Source organism: Harpia harpyja, chromosome 11 (assembly GCF_026419915.1).
Source record: "Harpia harpyja isolate bHarHar1 chromosome 11, bHarHar1 primary haplotype, whole genome shotgun sequence".
In the NCBI taxonomy this organism is placed as follows: Eukaryota; Metazoa; Chordata; class Aves; order Accipitriformes; family Accipitridae; genus Harpia; species Harpia harpyja.
This window is the reverse complement of record NC_068950.1, coordinates 41,929,118-41,945,675: the sequence shown is the minus strand read 5'-3', so window position 1 is coordinate 41,945,675 and position 16,558 is coordinate 41,929,118. Positions and strand designations below refer to the sequence as shown.

The 16,558-nt window shown below is 36.7% G+C and overlaps 1 protein-coding gene across 2 annotated transcripts in view; it reads right to left on the bottom strand.

Annotated features, from left to right (window-relative positions):
* The window catches only part of HOOK1 (hook microtubule tethering protein 1), a 29,722-nt gene that overhangs the window by 11,327 nt on the left and 1,837 nt on the right, over positions 1-16,558 (bottom strand). The window contains exons 2-10 of one of the 2 annotated variants that reach the window (XM_052801135.1): positions 11,999-12,084; positions 10,288-10,360; positions 9,912-9,962; positions 8,327-8,459; positions 7,338-7,405; positions 5,993-6,055; positions 5,012-5,095; positions 1,894-2,060; positions 1,135-1,275 (exon numbers count right to left, since the gene is read on the bottom strand). In XM_052801135.1, the coding sequence (XP_052657095.1) occupies positions 1,135-1,275; positions 1,894-2,060; positions 5,012-5,095; positions 5,993-6,055; positions 7,338-7,405; positions 8,327-8,459; positions 9,912-9,962; positions 10,288-10,360; positions 11,999-12,084 (866 nt within the window). The remainder of the gene's footprint in view (positions 1-1,134; positions 1,276-1,893; positions 2,061-5,011; positions 5,096-5,992; positions 6,056-7,337; positions 7,406-8,326; positions 8,460-9,911; positions 9,963-10,287; positions 10,361-11,998; positions 12,085-16,558) is intronic. The other variant, XM_052801136.1, reaches the window with a different exon arrangement.

Below are 16,558 nucleotides of genomic sequence, written 5' to 3'. Positions count from 1 at the left end.
ATGCAGAGACTGCTTATAAAAACTGAAATCACCACAGGGTTTAAGTGGGAGTAAGTCTGACAGTCATATGGCAGACGTACAAGCAAGGGTTAGTATGTCAAATATCTCTAGGGAATTCTGTGGGGTGCAACATAAAGGCACCACATCATCCTGTGCTAGATAGTCATCTCAAAGCCCTAGTACCTGGTAAGGAAAAACACACAGATGTTCTCATTGCAGGGTTATACATAATTAGAACATAACTGCATTATGAAAATGATCAATAGCAGATATGACCAAGAATTACCAGCTGATCATTAACAAAAATCTATGTGGTAAGAAAATATTTGGATCATAAATATACAAATTAATTTTAATACCTGTGTTTAATATCTGCCATCTCATATCACTAGAAGCTAGTACAAGAAAATTATGGAAGAAAATCTACAGTTAAGATTTGTTTCAGATGTTATTTAAGAACCACTATAAGTTAAACACCTGAAACCACTTTTCTTTCCATGTTTTATTCATACTGTTTTATAAATAGCAGATCTGCTTTTGCAGTATGATTTGCTTTGGATATTTCTTGGGTGGTCTGGTATTTAATTTAGTTCACACAACCTGGAATGTTACGTTAAATTCTCATCAAGGTTATTGTATATTTCATCTTCATTTTGTTAATCATGTTGCTAAATCTAGCCTAGAATGCTGACACCAAAAGTTACATCAAAGTTCTAGCTGCATATATGCTTTTCTACATCAGAAAAGGCAGCCTCTTGCCAACATAAATGTCCCCTTAATAAGAATGCACCCTCTCCAAAAAAAAAGTCTTAATTCTTGCAGAACTTCAACCTTCCACCCCACATGAAGAAGAATAATTTCTGTATTCATTAATCCTGCTTCACAGAAAAATTCCATGTTGCTATTCTTATGCAAACAACAGAGGCTATGCCTGAAAACTTGCGCTCCATCTCTGCTTTTTCAATGGGCCCTTTTCCAACACTTATTTTAGATCTCATTCAGGTAAGACCTATCTGCAGAAGTAACACCTCAGGGGAAAAAAAAAAAAAAAAAAATCTTGTTAAATACAAAACCTTGGATTTAGTCATCAAATCCTCCTAATGTGTGTGGGGGGTAGCTCTCACTATTACATACCTAAGAATATCATTTTCATCTTTCAAGGCTCTAGATTCTTCTGCCAAAGAGGTTAGTTCGTTGTTTCTATGTTGCAGTTCAATCAATTGTTTTTCTAGGTCTTCACAATGGACACGATAATCATCTTTTGCAGCTTCAAGCCTACCAGATCAAAAACAGGAACTCTGTTAAGAACTCATCATTATTACACATTTTTCATTTAGTGCTAGAACTACTAAAAATATATTAAGACAAAGGAAACCTACTGATTTAAGTAGCCAGAAAAATGGTACTGTAAGCATGGAACATTTTATTGTCTACCTGTTAAATCATAATGGATTATATACTGCAAGTTTACCATATCAACATCAAGGGCTTACATGAAAAGTGATTTTTTTGCCCCATAGGGATCACAGGGAGAAAGACTAATATGTAAAAGAAATCAATACAGTAAAGACATATGGTGGTTTTGGGGGGAGTTAGGGTTCTTTTTGTTTTGCTTTGTTTACACACAAATCACTTCTGCACTCATTTTCTGCCTTCCAGCACCTTTTCTGAAGTGTCAAATGGCTACAATATGGCAATTACAAAGTAATATTTCCTACAACAACTAACAGTTTCTTTTTAAAGGTAAGGACTGTCACTAAAACATGTTTATACAGTACTAGGAAGCTTTTATAGCAAAAGAAATTGAGATAGAAAAGCCTGAAAGAGTACAAAAAATTCTCAGGATAAATTTGACATGACAAGTGAGGGATTTTTGAGAGAAATCATTCATACCTGAAGTTTTCTTCTTGCAGTTGTTCCAGCTGCAACTGTGCATGAAAATACTTTTTTGCAACCACAGTATTTGGATCATCAAGAGAGTCATCTAATTGCTCTAGCCTGTCATTCATAATCTCATTTTCTGACATCAAGCTGGTTTTTTCATCCTGGAGGGCAGCCACCTAGTGCAGATAAAACAGCATCAACATTGTAAGACCTGTCCAACTGGAAAGAACTAAAGCAAGACAGCAGTACATCACCAAATTAGTTTATGAAAAAGGTTGAGCGTTTAGAAATTTTAGAATGTAATTTACATAGCATACTTGAGCATACAGATGCTTTAGTGTATGACAGTTATGAAGCACTAAAGGAAAAGTCCCTCTAAAAAAAGACAAATTTTTGTAACTGAAACCATGGTAAAAGGCAGACAATGTGATATGGAGAGAAACTGGTACTTTCATTAAAAAGGATACCATGGACGCCATACAAAAAACTTTAAGTATTGGTATAAAGGTACTCTCCATCTTGCTTGTACTTAACAATAAAAAGCAGGATGGCACTGGCTAGCACACTAACACAGTACTGCCGTGCGCTCAGCAGTGAATGGTTGCGCAAGAAGCAGTTTCAGGCGCCATAAGCTAGTAAGCACACACACAAAAGAAAAAACCTAGACAGCTTCATATAGAGCATGCATTTTTTGCACAAACAAGTTTGATATTGAAAGTGTTCACAGCTAAGCAAATGAGAATACAACACTTTATTGAAACAGTAAGTATATTAACAGCCATAAAACGGGGAAGGATTAAGAGGATAGAACCTTTAAAGTTTTTCTAGTGAAAGCTGTTGTGTTAATTTTAACATCCTGTCAAACATAAGAGCATGTAGCATGTGTTAGTTAACTGGCATTTAAACAGGAACAATATGCTTTTTGGGTTATGTTTTCCTGAATCATAAAGAAAACCTACCTTTCTTATACTCTTGGAAAATATCAAGGAAGACTGAGACCTTACAAGTGAATTTATTAAGAATTAGTTTAAATGAGAAGTGTCAGTCAATATTATGGCTTCAAATAAATAAAATTAAAAAAAAAACAAAGCAAAACAGATCATGGTGACATTATTAGATAAAATATCAGATACAACCTAAAGTATGCAATATTAAAAAACAGTTCGTTTGTGATAATTTAACAGTCTATCTGTCAAACAGATGTAAGAAACAAAACAGTAATCGATCTACCACTTCATTAAATGCTGGCTTTCTGGGCTCACTCCTTTTTACATACTGGATGTCACTTTACTATATACATGCACTCTCAAACATCTGTGGGTAGAGAGCATCTAAGCCTTGCTCAGTGTAATACTTCCTGTTCGAGGTTCAGCCACTCCTTAAACGTGCACAACATTCACACTTCTAGAGTAATGTTAAAAGAACACCCGTCTCAGACTTAAAAAAAAAAACAAACAACAAAAAAAACCCCCAAAACAACCCAAAAACCCCAAACAAAACCTTTCACACAACTCAGAGCAAGTTTTTCATCTTTCCTCAGTTCCTTTCTGGTAGCTTTCTCTTCTTCTTTTCCATTATTTCAGCATAACAGAAGTGGTGTCAAAGTCAACACAAATTACAAAGAGATATTTTAAAAACATGTCCTAGTATTAAAGAGCTATGGTGTCATTAACTCATCTGTTTATACTCAACAGTACCTTTCCCTCAAACACCTTTCATGCCTTCACCTGGCCCACGCTACGTTATGAGCGACTGGCTTTGTGTAACCTATCATTAATTAACAGAGAAATCTCAAAAGAGAAGTTTGTGGGAGACAGGAGAAAGCCTGGGACTTCTCTAGTGTGACAAGCTAAGTCTCCTAATGGAAGCAGAAAGCACAATTAGATTGTCATCCCAGCACCTCTAGAAGCAAGAGCTTTTGAACAGTGAACACACTTTTTGAAGTTTAACAACTGTTATCTGCCAGTTCAGCTGTCAAATCAATCCCCTAGCCCATTTAAAAGAAATAATTTTCTCCTGCAGATTCTGCTCACAAGCATTTTTAGATCTCTGCTTTCACTAGGAAGCCTTACTACTGCCTCAAGAAAAAAGGAAATTAAATACCAATTCAACTCTAACAACAGCTTCCTGGCCATGGCAATTAGCTATGAGCTACTTTTATATAAGTATTCTACTTTTTCAGTCATCATTACCTGTAAAAAATGTAAAACTGGCCTCTGGTTTTGTGTGGTTTGGTTTTGTTTGTTTGTTTCTTCTTCAGAGGCTCATACAGCCAGTATAGCACTCTGGCTCCTACAAGGAGATGCCACCCAAATGTTCTCTTTGTACAGAATCAAATCTGAGATGAACTGCCTTACCAGATAAACCTCCTTCTATTCTCAGATTATAGTCCCATAAAAGAGGAATCAGACTTAGGGCTAACAAGCACATTTTTTTCTTTTTTCTTTAAAAAGTTGATTGAAATACAAGTTCTTGTTTATTGTTATGAAGTCCTCTCTCCTTTTTCTGCAGAGTGACTTGATTAACTTCTGTATCCATTAAAAACAAAAGCAGGCCTATTATCAGTGTGGTTTGAAAAAGTCATCAAGGATCTATTAGTTTTCATTATTTTTATTCCCTGAAATATCCTCCGCGTTACAACTGTGTACGAGAAAAAGTTAGTAAATTTTAGATAAATTTCAAATTCTAGTCTTTCATCAACTCCTAATGAAAACAGCACCATTTTCCTATGATTAAATCTAATGACTGATTATTACACAAACTGGATTTTTTGGACACAGTTCAAAAGACTAGAGGAAGCAGTGACTAAAAATGAAATGGGCAATTTTTAAAGCCGTGATAACATTGTTTTGATGGCTACCTGCTACTAAGGGTAAACATAAAGCTAGCAGACCAAAGCACCTTTGAGTTAACAGTTGGCACAGGACCCCAGCTTACACTTCCATCAGAAAACTATTTCCACTAATTGCATTTTGGAGTATAGAATGATTGCTTTTCCCCCAGAAACAGCTAAGAATTCTCACAGAAACTTAAATAAATGCAAAATTCACTTCGCCCTTCAGAATTTCTGCATCTTAATAGCAGCGGCACTACATAGTAAAGAAATAAGCACCTTGCTGTTTCTTACCTGTAAATCTAGCTCTTGACATCTTTGTGCCAGCTCTTCTTTTTCTGCTAGTGCTTCCTGAAGATCTTCCAAAGCTTTTTTAAGCTTTTAAAAAAAAAAAGACCATCAATCATTCTGGCCCATATCCAAAGTACTCACAGCTCTAGCTTCCAAAATGTCTCAATTACTTATACCAATTGTTTAACAAGGATGTTGGGTGCACATATTGACACAGAACTTATATACACACTGTTAGATCAGGATCTCTGTTTATTTCACCTGCATTTTAAATTACTAACACATGTAATAAGTAAATTACTGAAACTCAGAGTAACATCGAGATTCAACGCAACTTAGGCTAAAAGCATAAGAAAACCAAACACAGGAACATCTGTGTTGTCACAACTGCAAAAATCCCTGCCTGAGAAATGAAATGCCCTTCATCTCACAACAGAAATACTGATGCTCCTTCATGGAAAGCTACTTTTAAAGATAACTTCATTTTATGTGCAACACCTTGCAGTGTTCAGGTTATCAAGAATTTTCGTGACCCCTTAAAAATAACCTGAAGTGTTTAGCCTGACATGGCCGAGCCTTGATGTACCCCTAGCTCTTCTTGCAATGTAGGTTTGCACTGGCTGGTTTTACCCCACCCAGGAAGATGACATAGCAGTCATAAAATAGCACGTAACTTTTCACTTAATTAGCACTGAAAAATAGCATTACTTTATCGTATATTCTCTGCCTACATCAGTTTGTTGCTCTGTCATTTGTGAACCAGTATGGTTTAATCCAAGCACCGAGTGGAAAACAGACCAAGCAGTTTGTGCAGATGATAGAAGACAAAAAAGTGCAATTTATTGTTGAGGTTGTTTGTTTGGGTTTTTTTAAACTTTTAGAACTGGAGAGGAAGAGCAGCCCTCCTCTTCATTTAAGGGATGGCAAGATACCAACTTATTGTTCAGGCTTGAACTACAACAGCAACAAATATCAGGCAGTTACCTGCTGTTCCATTTCACTTGATGCATCACCTGTGGAAGGACCCATTATTTCCTTGCTCATGAGCTATAGAGAGAGGCCACAGGAAAAGAAGGTTAAATTAGAGGTTAAACATCTGTAAATTCACTGTCTACTGAGTACCAATTGTATTTTCCACCGTATACTTGCATCTCTTCAATATATCAAAACCAATTATTAATAATAATAATGATAATGATAATAATAATAATAATAATAATAATAAAAACCATGTCATGGCTGGTAAAGGATTTAAACAAATCTAGAATAAGATGACTTTTTTTTTTAAACCCCCCCTCCCCAAATTAACCAAGTTATTGGACGAATCTGTGATCTGTTGAAGTTATTGCTACCCCTTAGTCAAGTTAAAATGGAGTGAACCAAAGGATGGATTTCACTCAATTTAACAGTTATCACACTTCTTTGTGTCATGTTAATTGCCATTAAGCAAACAATGGGAACACAAACATAGCTCTCACTGATCTCCAGCACAAAGATGTACACAGTATGTTTGTCAGCAATTAAAGGGCTTTACTTCTTACTCAGGAATTACAGTATTGTTTCTAGACCTTCTTCAGAGAGAAAGTTTGATTAGTCAGAATACAACAAACAAGAGGTTTATGGATTTATTTCTCCCAATATGATAGTTACAGCTTTAAAGACTATAGAGTCAATTTAAATCTAAGTTTTAAAGCCTCCTACCAACTCCACTGTTACCTTCATGAGGGTGCAATTACACATTACATTTTCTTCAAAGTCAGCATTTAGTTTTTGCCTCCCTCCACACCCTGCTTCACAGTCCCAAAGCTCACAGATGCAAGTGACTGCAGAGCTAAGCTGTGAGCTGGATCACTAAGATGATCCAACTAAGAACAAATTAAGATAGCAGGGGGAGCACACCATGACAAGAATAGAAGAGATGCAGCTGGGAGTGTGTAAATCAGATGCTGGAATGGTCTGTCATAACAATGTAGCCTCACAAACTGTTACAATCAGCTTAACTTTAAGTCTAAAACTACAGCACTGGGACAGACATTTCAGAACCCAACTCCAGCATAACTGGCAGTTGGCAAGTAGATACTTTTCTTGTGTGAAACAGGAAATCTTAAGCATCTATTGTCTTTACAGGTTGTACATTTGGGCATATGAGACTAAAATCAAAACCCCTTGGTTGGGGTCTGGGGCCTCTTAGTCCTGATCCTCCCAGATAATTTAGGGAAGTACTTACGCTCTTCCCTGAGGTTTGCTTGGATGAAAGAATTCACAAAGAACAACAAATGGATAGTCAGACTTCTCAACTGACAGCATTAGGCTATGAATTATTACTTACCTCTTGAATGGCAGTCATGACAACATGTTGAACAGACTCTTCAAGGGTCATGATATTTTGTATATGTTCTGTGAAAAAGAATTTGTAGTTACTCATGACAATGTTCATCTTAATGGCTTGAGTAACATGACATACCATTTGCAGAAAGATCCAGAAGAAACTATTCTCTATAGAGCTTCTTCAAAACTGGTAGCACTCTTTTTATACAGAGCACTACCATTAACCAACAACATTATTATCCAGTAATATGGTAGATAAACATAAGAGATTATAATCTCTTAAGTGAACAAATTTATACTATGCATAATAGAGCAAGGAGATTTTAAGACATCTGTATTTACATGGTTCTTTTTTCATACATACATCTACGTATGTATACACATACGCTTTTTCAAAGAGGCAACAAGCTTGCAATCAAGTTCATAAATAAAACTTAATGGAAAAAAGTAATTGCTAGCATCTTCATTCTCAGTGCAGCCTGACAGTTTACCTCCCAAACACTCTTTGATGCAGTCATTTCAGACTACCTAGGGATCACACCTATTCTACTAACAGAATCATGCTGAGGATTCCTTACCCATCAGAACATTAAGCATTAGCTCTGGTAAGGGGAGAGAAAACTCAACTAATTCAGTCTTGAGCCTCTGCAGACAAAAGACAGTTTCTAATATAAGTTTTTAATTTAATTTGCTTGATTTGCATTTGAATAGCAAGCTTTAGGTCTTGATATGTATTTTAACAAGTATGAATAATCCACACACTTCAGACTATTTTGTTAAACCTATCCTGAGCAAAGTCTGAGTTTTATTCACAAAAGTTTCCCATAGATTTCCTGTTTTTAAGCGAACTCCAGTTTCAGAATAGGTGTGCAACATATTAACAATAGAGACTTTTTGATAAATAAGAAAGAAAAGTTTCTACATCTCTTCCACCTTAACAATCACCTGAGGTAGTCTGCTGTTTGTTGAACAGACTAAGGTAGTGCGTACCTTGTTTCCTTTCACAGTTGACTGCACAGCCTAAAATAAGCTGCAGAAGCCTGCCCAGTTCAGTGGGATCCGAGTTCTCAGATATCCGGTTTAAGTCCGGAATAAGCTCTTCTGAAATCTGCTGACCCAAGAACTGGAGGAAAAAAAAAAAAAAAGTGAAAGTAGACTCCCACTTTTGTACAACATGAAAATTTGGTATCATGTAAGAAATCTGGACTCAGTAAGCCATCTAGAGAAAGTGGTCTATTAATAAGTTTGTAACCATAAAACTTATGGAAGGGAAAGATTTTAAACATTAAATATGGAGATACACACTAAAAACACTGGTGTATGAGAGAGTACATAGCAGTATCAGATTAGGAAATCTGAAGAGATCTAGATAAAGCAGATATTCTTAACTCATTTGTTACAGGGCTTCATATGTGAAACTCAGATGTCACTATTGTGCCTCTCTTGCACCAGCAAAGACTGTTCCAAATGTCTGTCTCCATCCCTCAGTGTGGATGTGTATTTTGGGGAAGGGGTACTCAATCCACTGCTAGGCAATGACCTTTACCATACTTGGCACCTCAGATTTTTCTCTGAATAGGCCTAAATTTAATCTAAAGTAGACAGCATTAAAAAATATATGCAAAACACCTAGCAATTATTTAGTGCCATGAATTTATGTAGTAAGAGTTCCATAAAATTGTTCTGGCAAAACCACAAGTTTTGAAAGTCTATTAACTGGGGGTTTAGTTAACTGACCACTTATGCAAGAAAAAGCGACAGTAGTAAAGTTAAAAGTTCTTGGGCTAGACCTCAAATATGAGAGATTTAATTTATTCTACCAACATAATAAAAAAAGGAATTAAAAATGCTTCCAAATTCAGTTGCTCCCTAATCCTTCAAAAAGCTCCTCATAAGCCAAAAGAAGTTCTACTTCTGGGCTTGCCAGAGAGCCTCAGTCCTGGCAATACAGAAAGGCTTGGCACTCGATATCACAACTAAGCCCAGGTGAGACCAGGAAGCCATAAAATGATCTGGCAAGTTTTTCTACGCCATACGCATTACATAACTCTAATCATGCTCCATACAAAATTCAGCAGTTGCTTTTTTTTTTTTTAAGCTCACAATATGGCTACCATACTCATCCTGCATAAGAGAAAACAAACTATAAACCTTACTACATCCACGAGGATCGAGAACTTATCTCCTAGCTTCCAAGTGAGCGTCATCAAACCTAGACTAGGGCTGCCAAATCTGTTCTGTTGTGTACAAAAGGATTAAAACTTCACCAGACTACAGCAAATATGAATGCACACACAAAAGTCAACAGGATCCTGCAGCTCAGTCCTTGTGACATTCATCTAGGCAACGACAGACATGGTTTCCAGATTATACTCCAAGAGTCTTATCTAACCTGCTCAAAGTAATTTTATATTCACTCAGACCTCACACTTAACCAGATAATTATCATATACTTTCTGCCAAAAAGTCCTTAAAATAAATTACTTTGCCAATTAAAAAAAAGCTAGGTGAAGGAGGACAATAATCATAATGTTTAATGATTAGAACAACAAAAAAATTGCTGCTTTTTCCATACCTCATGATAGTAGTCCATAATTCCTTGCAGTATCTTCTTCAGATTACTGGACTAATTGTTGTACATGGAAGATAAGGTTACAGGCTTTTATTAAAATTCTTAATTTTGCTGAAATTAAATAATAATTTGTAATAAAATATTTACATAGCAGCTCTACGAGAGGACCCTATAATGACAGGGAAGAGCAATATCACAACAGAAAACCCCCATGCAACAACGCTAGAAGGCACTTAAACTATCAACACACAGTTCAAGATCATTTAAAATAACCTAAAAAAGTCTGAGTTTAATTCTGTAGTTTTTGGACTGCTAGATACTCTCAGGACAGACACAATATCCAACAACACAAACTTCCACTAACTTCAGTTCTGAATACCTTTATTCTCCAGTTGTCACCAACATCATCTTTAATGCGATTTAGCCAAGATGCATCAAACCAAGCAACATCTCTGAAACAAAATTAAATGATTAAACATCAATAAGCACAGACTTAAATAAATAAGATATCAGCTTCCTAGCATTAAATGATCAGATGTTTGACTACCAGTGTCTAATGAGGCAGGAATTCCTGGAGACGGCAAGTTATACCTATGTCACAGGAAATTTCCATCCTGCTGGCTGCATTAAGACACCATCTTCCCAGGCAGGAAGAATTTCTGTACACGCTTGAGCTAGCTACAGCTAGGAACACAAGCATGTGAAGGCCTTTATCATGCTGAATTTTTATACCTGACAAAGTGATCATAATGATGTAAAGAAACATGCTCTTTTGACTACTGCTGACGTTAAGTTTGGTACCTACTCTTGTACATTTGGATTTTCCAACATTTGCTACAATTCGTCAAAGGCACTTAGCAAGAAAAAAAAAAAAATATTAAACTACTGCCATTTCATATTTTTTGTATGTCCTTGGTTGCCCTGGGCAGAAGTATATTCACTTTGCCAGCATAAAAAAGGACGAGTTGCTGAGGGAGATGTTTACACACACTGAGCTGCCAAGTGGTACAATCACAGCATACGCTTTTACACTGTACTGTTTATTTACTGCTCTCAAAGTACCTAATAAAAGACAATTATTATCCCCACTTGCATATCAAACAACTTGGTTGTAAAGAAGTTTACCCACCAAAGCCTGTGGCAGCCTAGTACCACAAACACATGAGAAGTGACCTTCAGCAAATCTTCAGCAAGCAATCCTAAATCAATTTTTGCCATGCCCCAGGAAAAGGGTGAGCTCTGTCTTTACACAGCACACTTAAAATCTTTCCAAGCAGACAGGGGAGTTTCTGGGTTTGGGGTTTGTTGTTGTTGTTTGGGTTTGGGGTTTTTTTTTTTGGGGGGGGGGGGGTGTAAGTAATTTCTTAGTAATCAGAAATATAGTTTGAGCAGGAGATGGTAATTCAGACTTCTCCTTTATTATCTGAGCCAACAGCAACAATAAAATTGCAGTGATGACTTGTACCACGATACTCCTTCAATAAAAGGCTCGTGTTACAACCCTCTGAAGTAACTGCCAATTTCAAAACTAGTGTGTCATTCAACCCAGTACCATTTGTCATCACACCAATAAGAATGATTTTACTTTTGATTAGCAAACTATTATTTTTTAATAATAAAATTGCCATTGAAGCTTCACAATTCTTTTTTCCACACAAATAGTAAGTTATCATTTAAATCCTAGAACTTAAATCTAAATCAGTTGAGCAGTACCAAGAGGAAGAGAGCACAAAGACATGCCTTTTGAACTTTTAGTTCCTCACTCCAAAGAGGAACATACTGCCTGAAGCATGGATATCCATGGAAATAGCGTTGATGGGAAAAGTGAAAAAGATCATACCATTCTTGCCCAATTACCCTCAAGTATGAATTGAATACTGCAGTATTAGGGTATCTCCTCATCACCTTCTCCATTCTACACATTATTCAACTATTATATCATCTCCAAAACAACAATACAAAGGCATATTTTTTCTTCTGCTATAAACTGTCCACTCTAAGTTTGTCTACTTTAAAAGCAACTATGCATGTCAAACACAAAAACCTCAAGAAATCAAATACCTCTTCTTCAAACTTAATTATCAACTTACATTTGGTGAAGTACCTGGGCCATGGCAACCCCATTAGTCAAGTCCTGAACATCTCTGCAAGGTGCAGCAGTATTGAACGTCTGCAACTAAAACAGGGAAAAACATTGTGTTTCTCGCTCAGTAGACAGAAGGACAGGAAATCAGTTACCATTTTCCTTTTCTTCTTTAAGGCACAAGCATTTAGCAAGATGTCTTTCTACTTGAAGCAGCTGAAATCCTTTTTGAACTATGCAGTTCTTAAGCCAACCCAATTAGCTCAATACTTGTGACTGTCGATTATGACTAGTAGCTTAAAAGGTTAGTACTACCACACTTTGCTTTTTCATGCTAGTTCTTCTATTGTAAATTGGATTATGGAATACTAACTTGGGAAACTAAAGTCATATTTATCCATCCCACAAATCATGTTGCAGTGCTTAGTTCTGGACACGTAACTACCTCAACAAAAAACGGTGTCAGAACAAGGGGTGAAAGTTTGGGGGGGGGGGGGGGGGGGGTAGAATCCAGTCTTTTACTACAAGCATTTAGTAATAGAAGTCATGACACCAGTAGAGACCCCTGAAATTATTTTGGGATTAAGAATGGAACAGAGAAAATTATGTAAAAATAGTGGAAAAAAGACAGTTGTCTGAGAGCTACTGCGCACTCCAAGGATATGATGACAGATGAAAAAGACTGAACCATTTCAGGTCCTGTGAGCTGGCAACGTATTTCCTTGTAATTCAGGAATTCCAAAATTACTCTACAGATGACCCTATTTAAATATGCAACTTCAAAATACTGCTATAAACCCAAGAAACTTTACTATAACCTGAAGTTATATGAATAAAATATATTACCAGGAGAAGAAGTATGTTATTCCTGGTATTTATATTTTATACCTATACACACATATTTTCCCGTTATTTTCCAAGCATCACACTACCTAGTGTTTTAACACAGGGCTGGATGCAGTTTTATCCCATCTACATATTTCAGTCTAAAGATTAAGCAACAAAGCCCCAGTTTTCACTCTTCTCCTCTATTACAAAACCAGATTATAGATGGAAGCTTTTTATAATAAGTTGCCTGATCTATTCTATATGAATTGTTATATGCAATCTGTATTCTAACTGGTGCTTCCAGGCACAAGTACAATTAAAATCCCTTTGTACTAGGACTATACAAACAAGATGCAACTCCCATCCTAAAGAAAAAAATTTAATAGCTCAAGTGTTTTGCAGCTAGCTTCTCCAAAAGCAACTCAAATGACATGAATACCTTCAACATGTCTACATCCTTACAGAGCAATGCAATAAACACCCAGCAGACAGCTTTATAAATAAGAAACCCATCATCAACCTGACATATAATACTAGTTTATTACACACCCATAGGCAGCTCTTCTGCTGCCCTGCTGATTTCTGCCTGCAATTCTGACTGCTTCACATATAAAGCCTTAAAACACTGAGGTACCCAGGTCCTCGGAGCACTCCACAGATTGTAAAAAGTGACTGCAAACTCTGCAAAATACTCCATCAGGCTCCAGGAATTTGCATCTTGGAGAACACCTGGAGCACAGACAGTACACTTCTATTTAACAGTCCTTAATGAAGTTTTCTTCCATGAACTTGGCTGAAGCACTTTTTGCAGCCACAAACTCAGCATCCAGACATTCTGCAGGATACCCCCTCTTGTCAGAGTTTGTCACCTGCTAGCTTCGCCTCATCTCCCTTGCTTCTTGTGCGATTGGTGAACAGACTCTTCCCCAATTGCCTTCTCCAGGAGCTCAAGTCTGTATTGACCTCTACCATACCCATCTCCTCCCACTGCATCTTTCCCAGGACCAACAGTCCTCATCTATTCAGCCAATTCTCATGTGGAAGCTCTTCCATACTTCCCATGAGGACGGCCATTTTTTCCTCTTAGTTTTCTGGTTTTCCTGCATTTAAGATCTGTACAATGGGATTACCTCAATGTTAAAAATGTTTCTCCATTTTGGATATTGTGTATTTTTTTAAACTATCCTCAAGCTTATATCTAACATTTGACAGAATTAGCTATTATATTTGTAATATTTTATTCCCCAAAAACCAATCAGCTCAGAACTAACTCTTCTAGGTGAGAGAGCTTTTTCCACACACATATCAGTTCATCACATAGTTACTCAGGAAAATAAGAGCTCATCAGCAATTAAGTTCAGCCTTCTTTATGATGATGAATAAAATAGACTGGAGAAAGTTTGCTGTTAATATTGTTAAAAGATGTGTATGTGGAATAGAATGGAAGCAAGAACAGATCCTTATAATCTCTGTCCACTGCGAAAACTGATGACTTAAACTTACTAGGTTTACAACGTCCTAAATTACCTGTCCATCTGTGAGAGTGCTTTCCCAAACATCCTGTGAAAGGTAAGATTCTTCAGGGGTCACTGGTGAATGATCTCGTCAAGTGTGTTTGGGAAATGGAGCTACTTGGACCAGAGTGGTAGAAAAGCAGAATTTCCAGCTGTGAGAATTTGAGGCAGTTGCTGTCCACTCTATGCTTATAAAGAGTGACCATATACTCTGACTATTTGTTTGCTTGCTTCAAAAAGCATCTAATCAAGCCAAGAAGAGAAAAATATGCAGAGCAAGGGGGTTTTTAAACCGTTTTTCAATTTTAAAAAGTGGTTTTAAAATCCTGTATTACAGCAAGTGAGAAGTCAGTAATCCCTGGTAGGTTACATAAAAGATTAAGCAGAACACCACAAACTGAAGCAGCTGTGATTGACAGCACTGATTTCTAATACTATAGCAGCCTTAATGCCAGGGCAAGAACAGGCACGCAAGCTTACGAGTCAAGACTGAGCATGCCAGAATTCAGAGTTTTATGGCACAATATCGTGATGCTGTCATTTGGATATACCCCCTTGTAAACCAAAGAAATTGTTAAGTACATTTCACCCAAGCCTGATAAAGCAGGTAAACAAAGCCTTAGAAAACCCTGCGACATGCAACAGTGCTTTATGTATGCCAGTATCTCCCAGAATAGAAACAGCTAATTAAAATTAAAAAGCAGGACTCAGAGTCTTAGTTTCTCCATATATTTAAAAGTTACATAAGCGCCTAGAAATAATATGAGAGTAGAAGTATTAATTATGGGTTCTCCAAATCCCATGCCAGCCCAATCATCTCCTCAAAACAGGTTTTTACTGTACTTGCAAAACCAATGAAAGTAGTAGGCATGGGGAGGAGGTTGGTAGAAGCAGCCATAGACTTCAGGACTGCAGCAGTACTAATTTGTTTTTTTCCAAATTTGATTAGTTTTACTAAATATAGCCTTAAGGACACTCTGCTACTTATGCTGGAAACCATTTCATGTACCTAGCTTAAATGCACCCTGCCACTTGCTGCAACAAGAGAAGCAAGAATTTTTCTCTCAGACATACAGCTATTATGCTCACAATACACATCTGAAAATTTAATTTTGTAGCACATAACATTTAATGCCTTTTCCCTGGATCTGCTGAAGGCTCGACCACCAAACAGCTGTAGATGAAACAGGAGTGTTCACATTACCCAGTAGAAATCAACCTATCCAACTCTTGGGAAGGTATGCCCTCAATTTCATTCAGATGAAGTAGGGTTGAGGTTCTCCTTTTTATACCCAGATTATACACACTAGGGACAGAAGTTTTAAAGAGTTAGTCAAAGAGATTTTAAAGTAACAATAAACATTCCCATTCTTAATCCCAAAATATTAATAGAATAACTCAGCCGTTGGACAGAATTAACATTACCAGTGCTGCCAGTGCCAAACAGGGGTACACCTATTGTGGAAAAAGCTTTCTGTTTAAGATGTTGCCATACATCTAGTCTCTAGTTTGAGACAAATGACAGAAGCAGCCTCAGAGCAGTACAGTACCAAAACTAACTTTTTCTCTACTACAGTAAAGAAACCACCTATTGCAATGGCACCTAAACACAGAAGATTCTACTGCATCACTAGGCCTACTGCTGCTATTCTTATTGTTCCACTCATACTCAGAGGCAGAAAATATTAAGGTTTACTTCACTTATACTAACTAAAGTTTGTCCTTCCGACTTAGAAAATTGTTTCTGCAACAGACTTGAGTTCAATCGTAACAAATACTACTTAAATCAATCTTCCCTGAAAACTCATGTACATTTCCCCTACAATTTAATGTAACTCCATTATGTTTTTCCTGTAACATCCTCAAAACTTTAAATTCAATGACACCTGGGTTGCAGAACCAATAGATAATTTTTATTCAAATTTTCTTTCTTCTCTGGACAATGCATGTTTTCTAATTTAGAATTTGCTAAAATAATAAAAAAAACCCAAACACCAAGATCTGGCAGCAGAAAACAGAAAATCATGAGCATCTCTTTGCTATATTAATGAGTAAATAAATTGAGAAACCTTTAGAACTACAGAGAGCTACAGAACCCTTTTCTCTTCAGATATACAGCATTTGATTTCCCCCTCCCCAGGTCATTTTTTTTTTCCTATTACTGAAGTAACTTCCTATTACTTGAACTGAAGTTCAAGTTGAAAGGATGTCTGAAACATATCTTA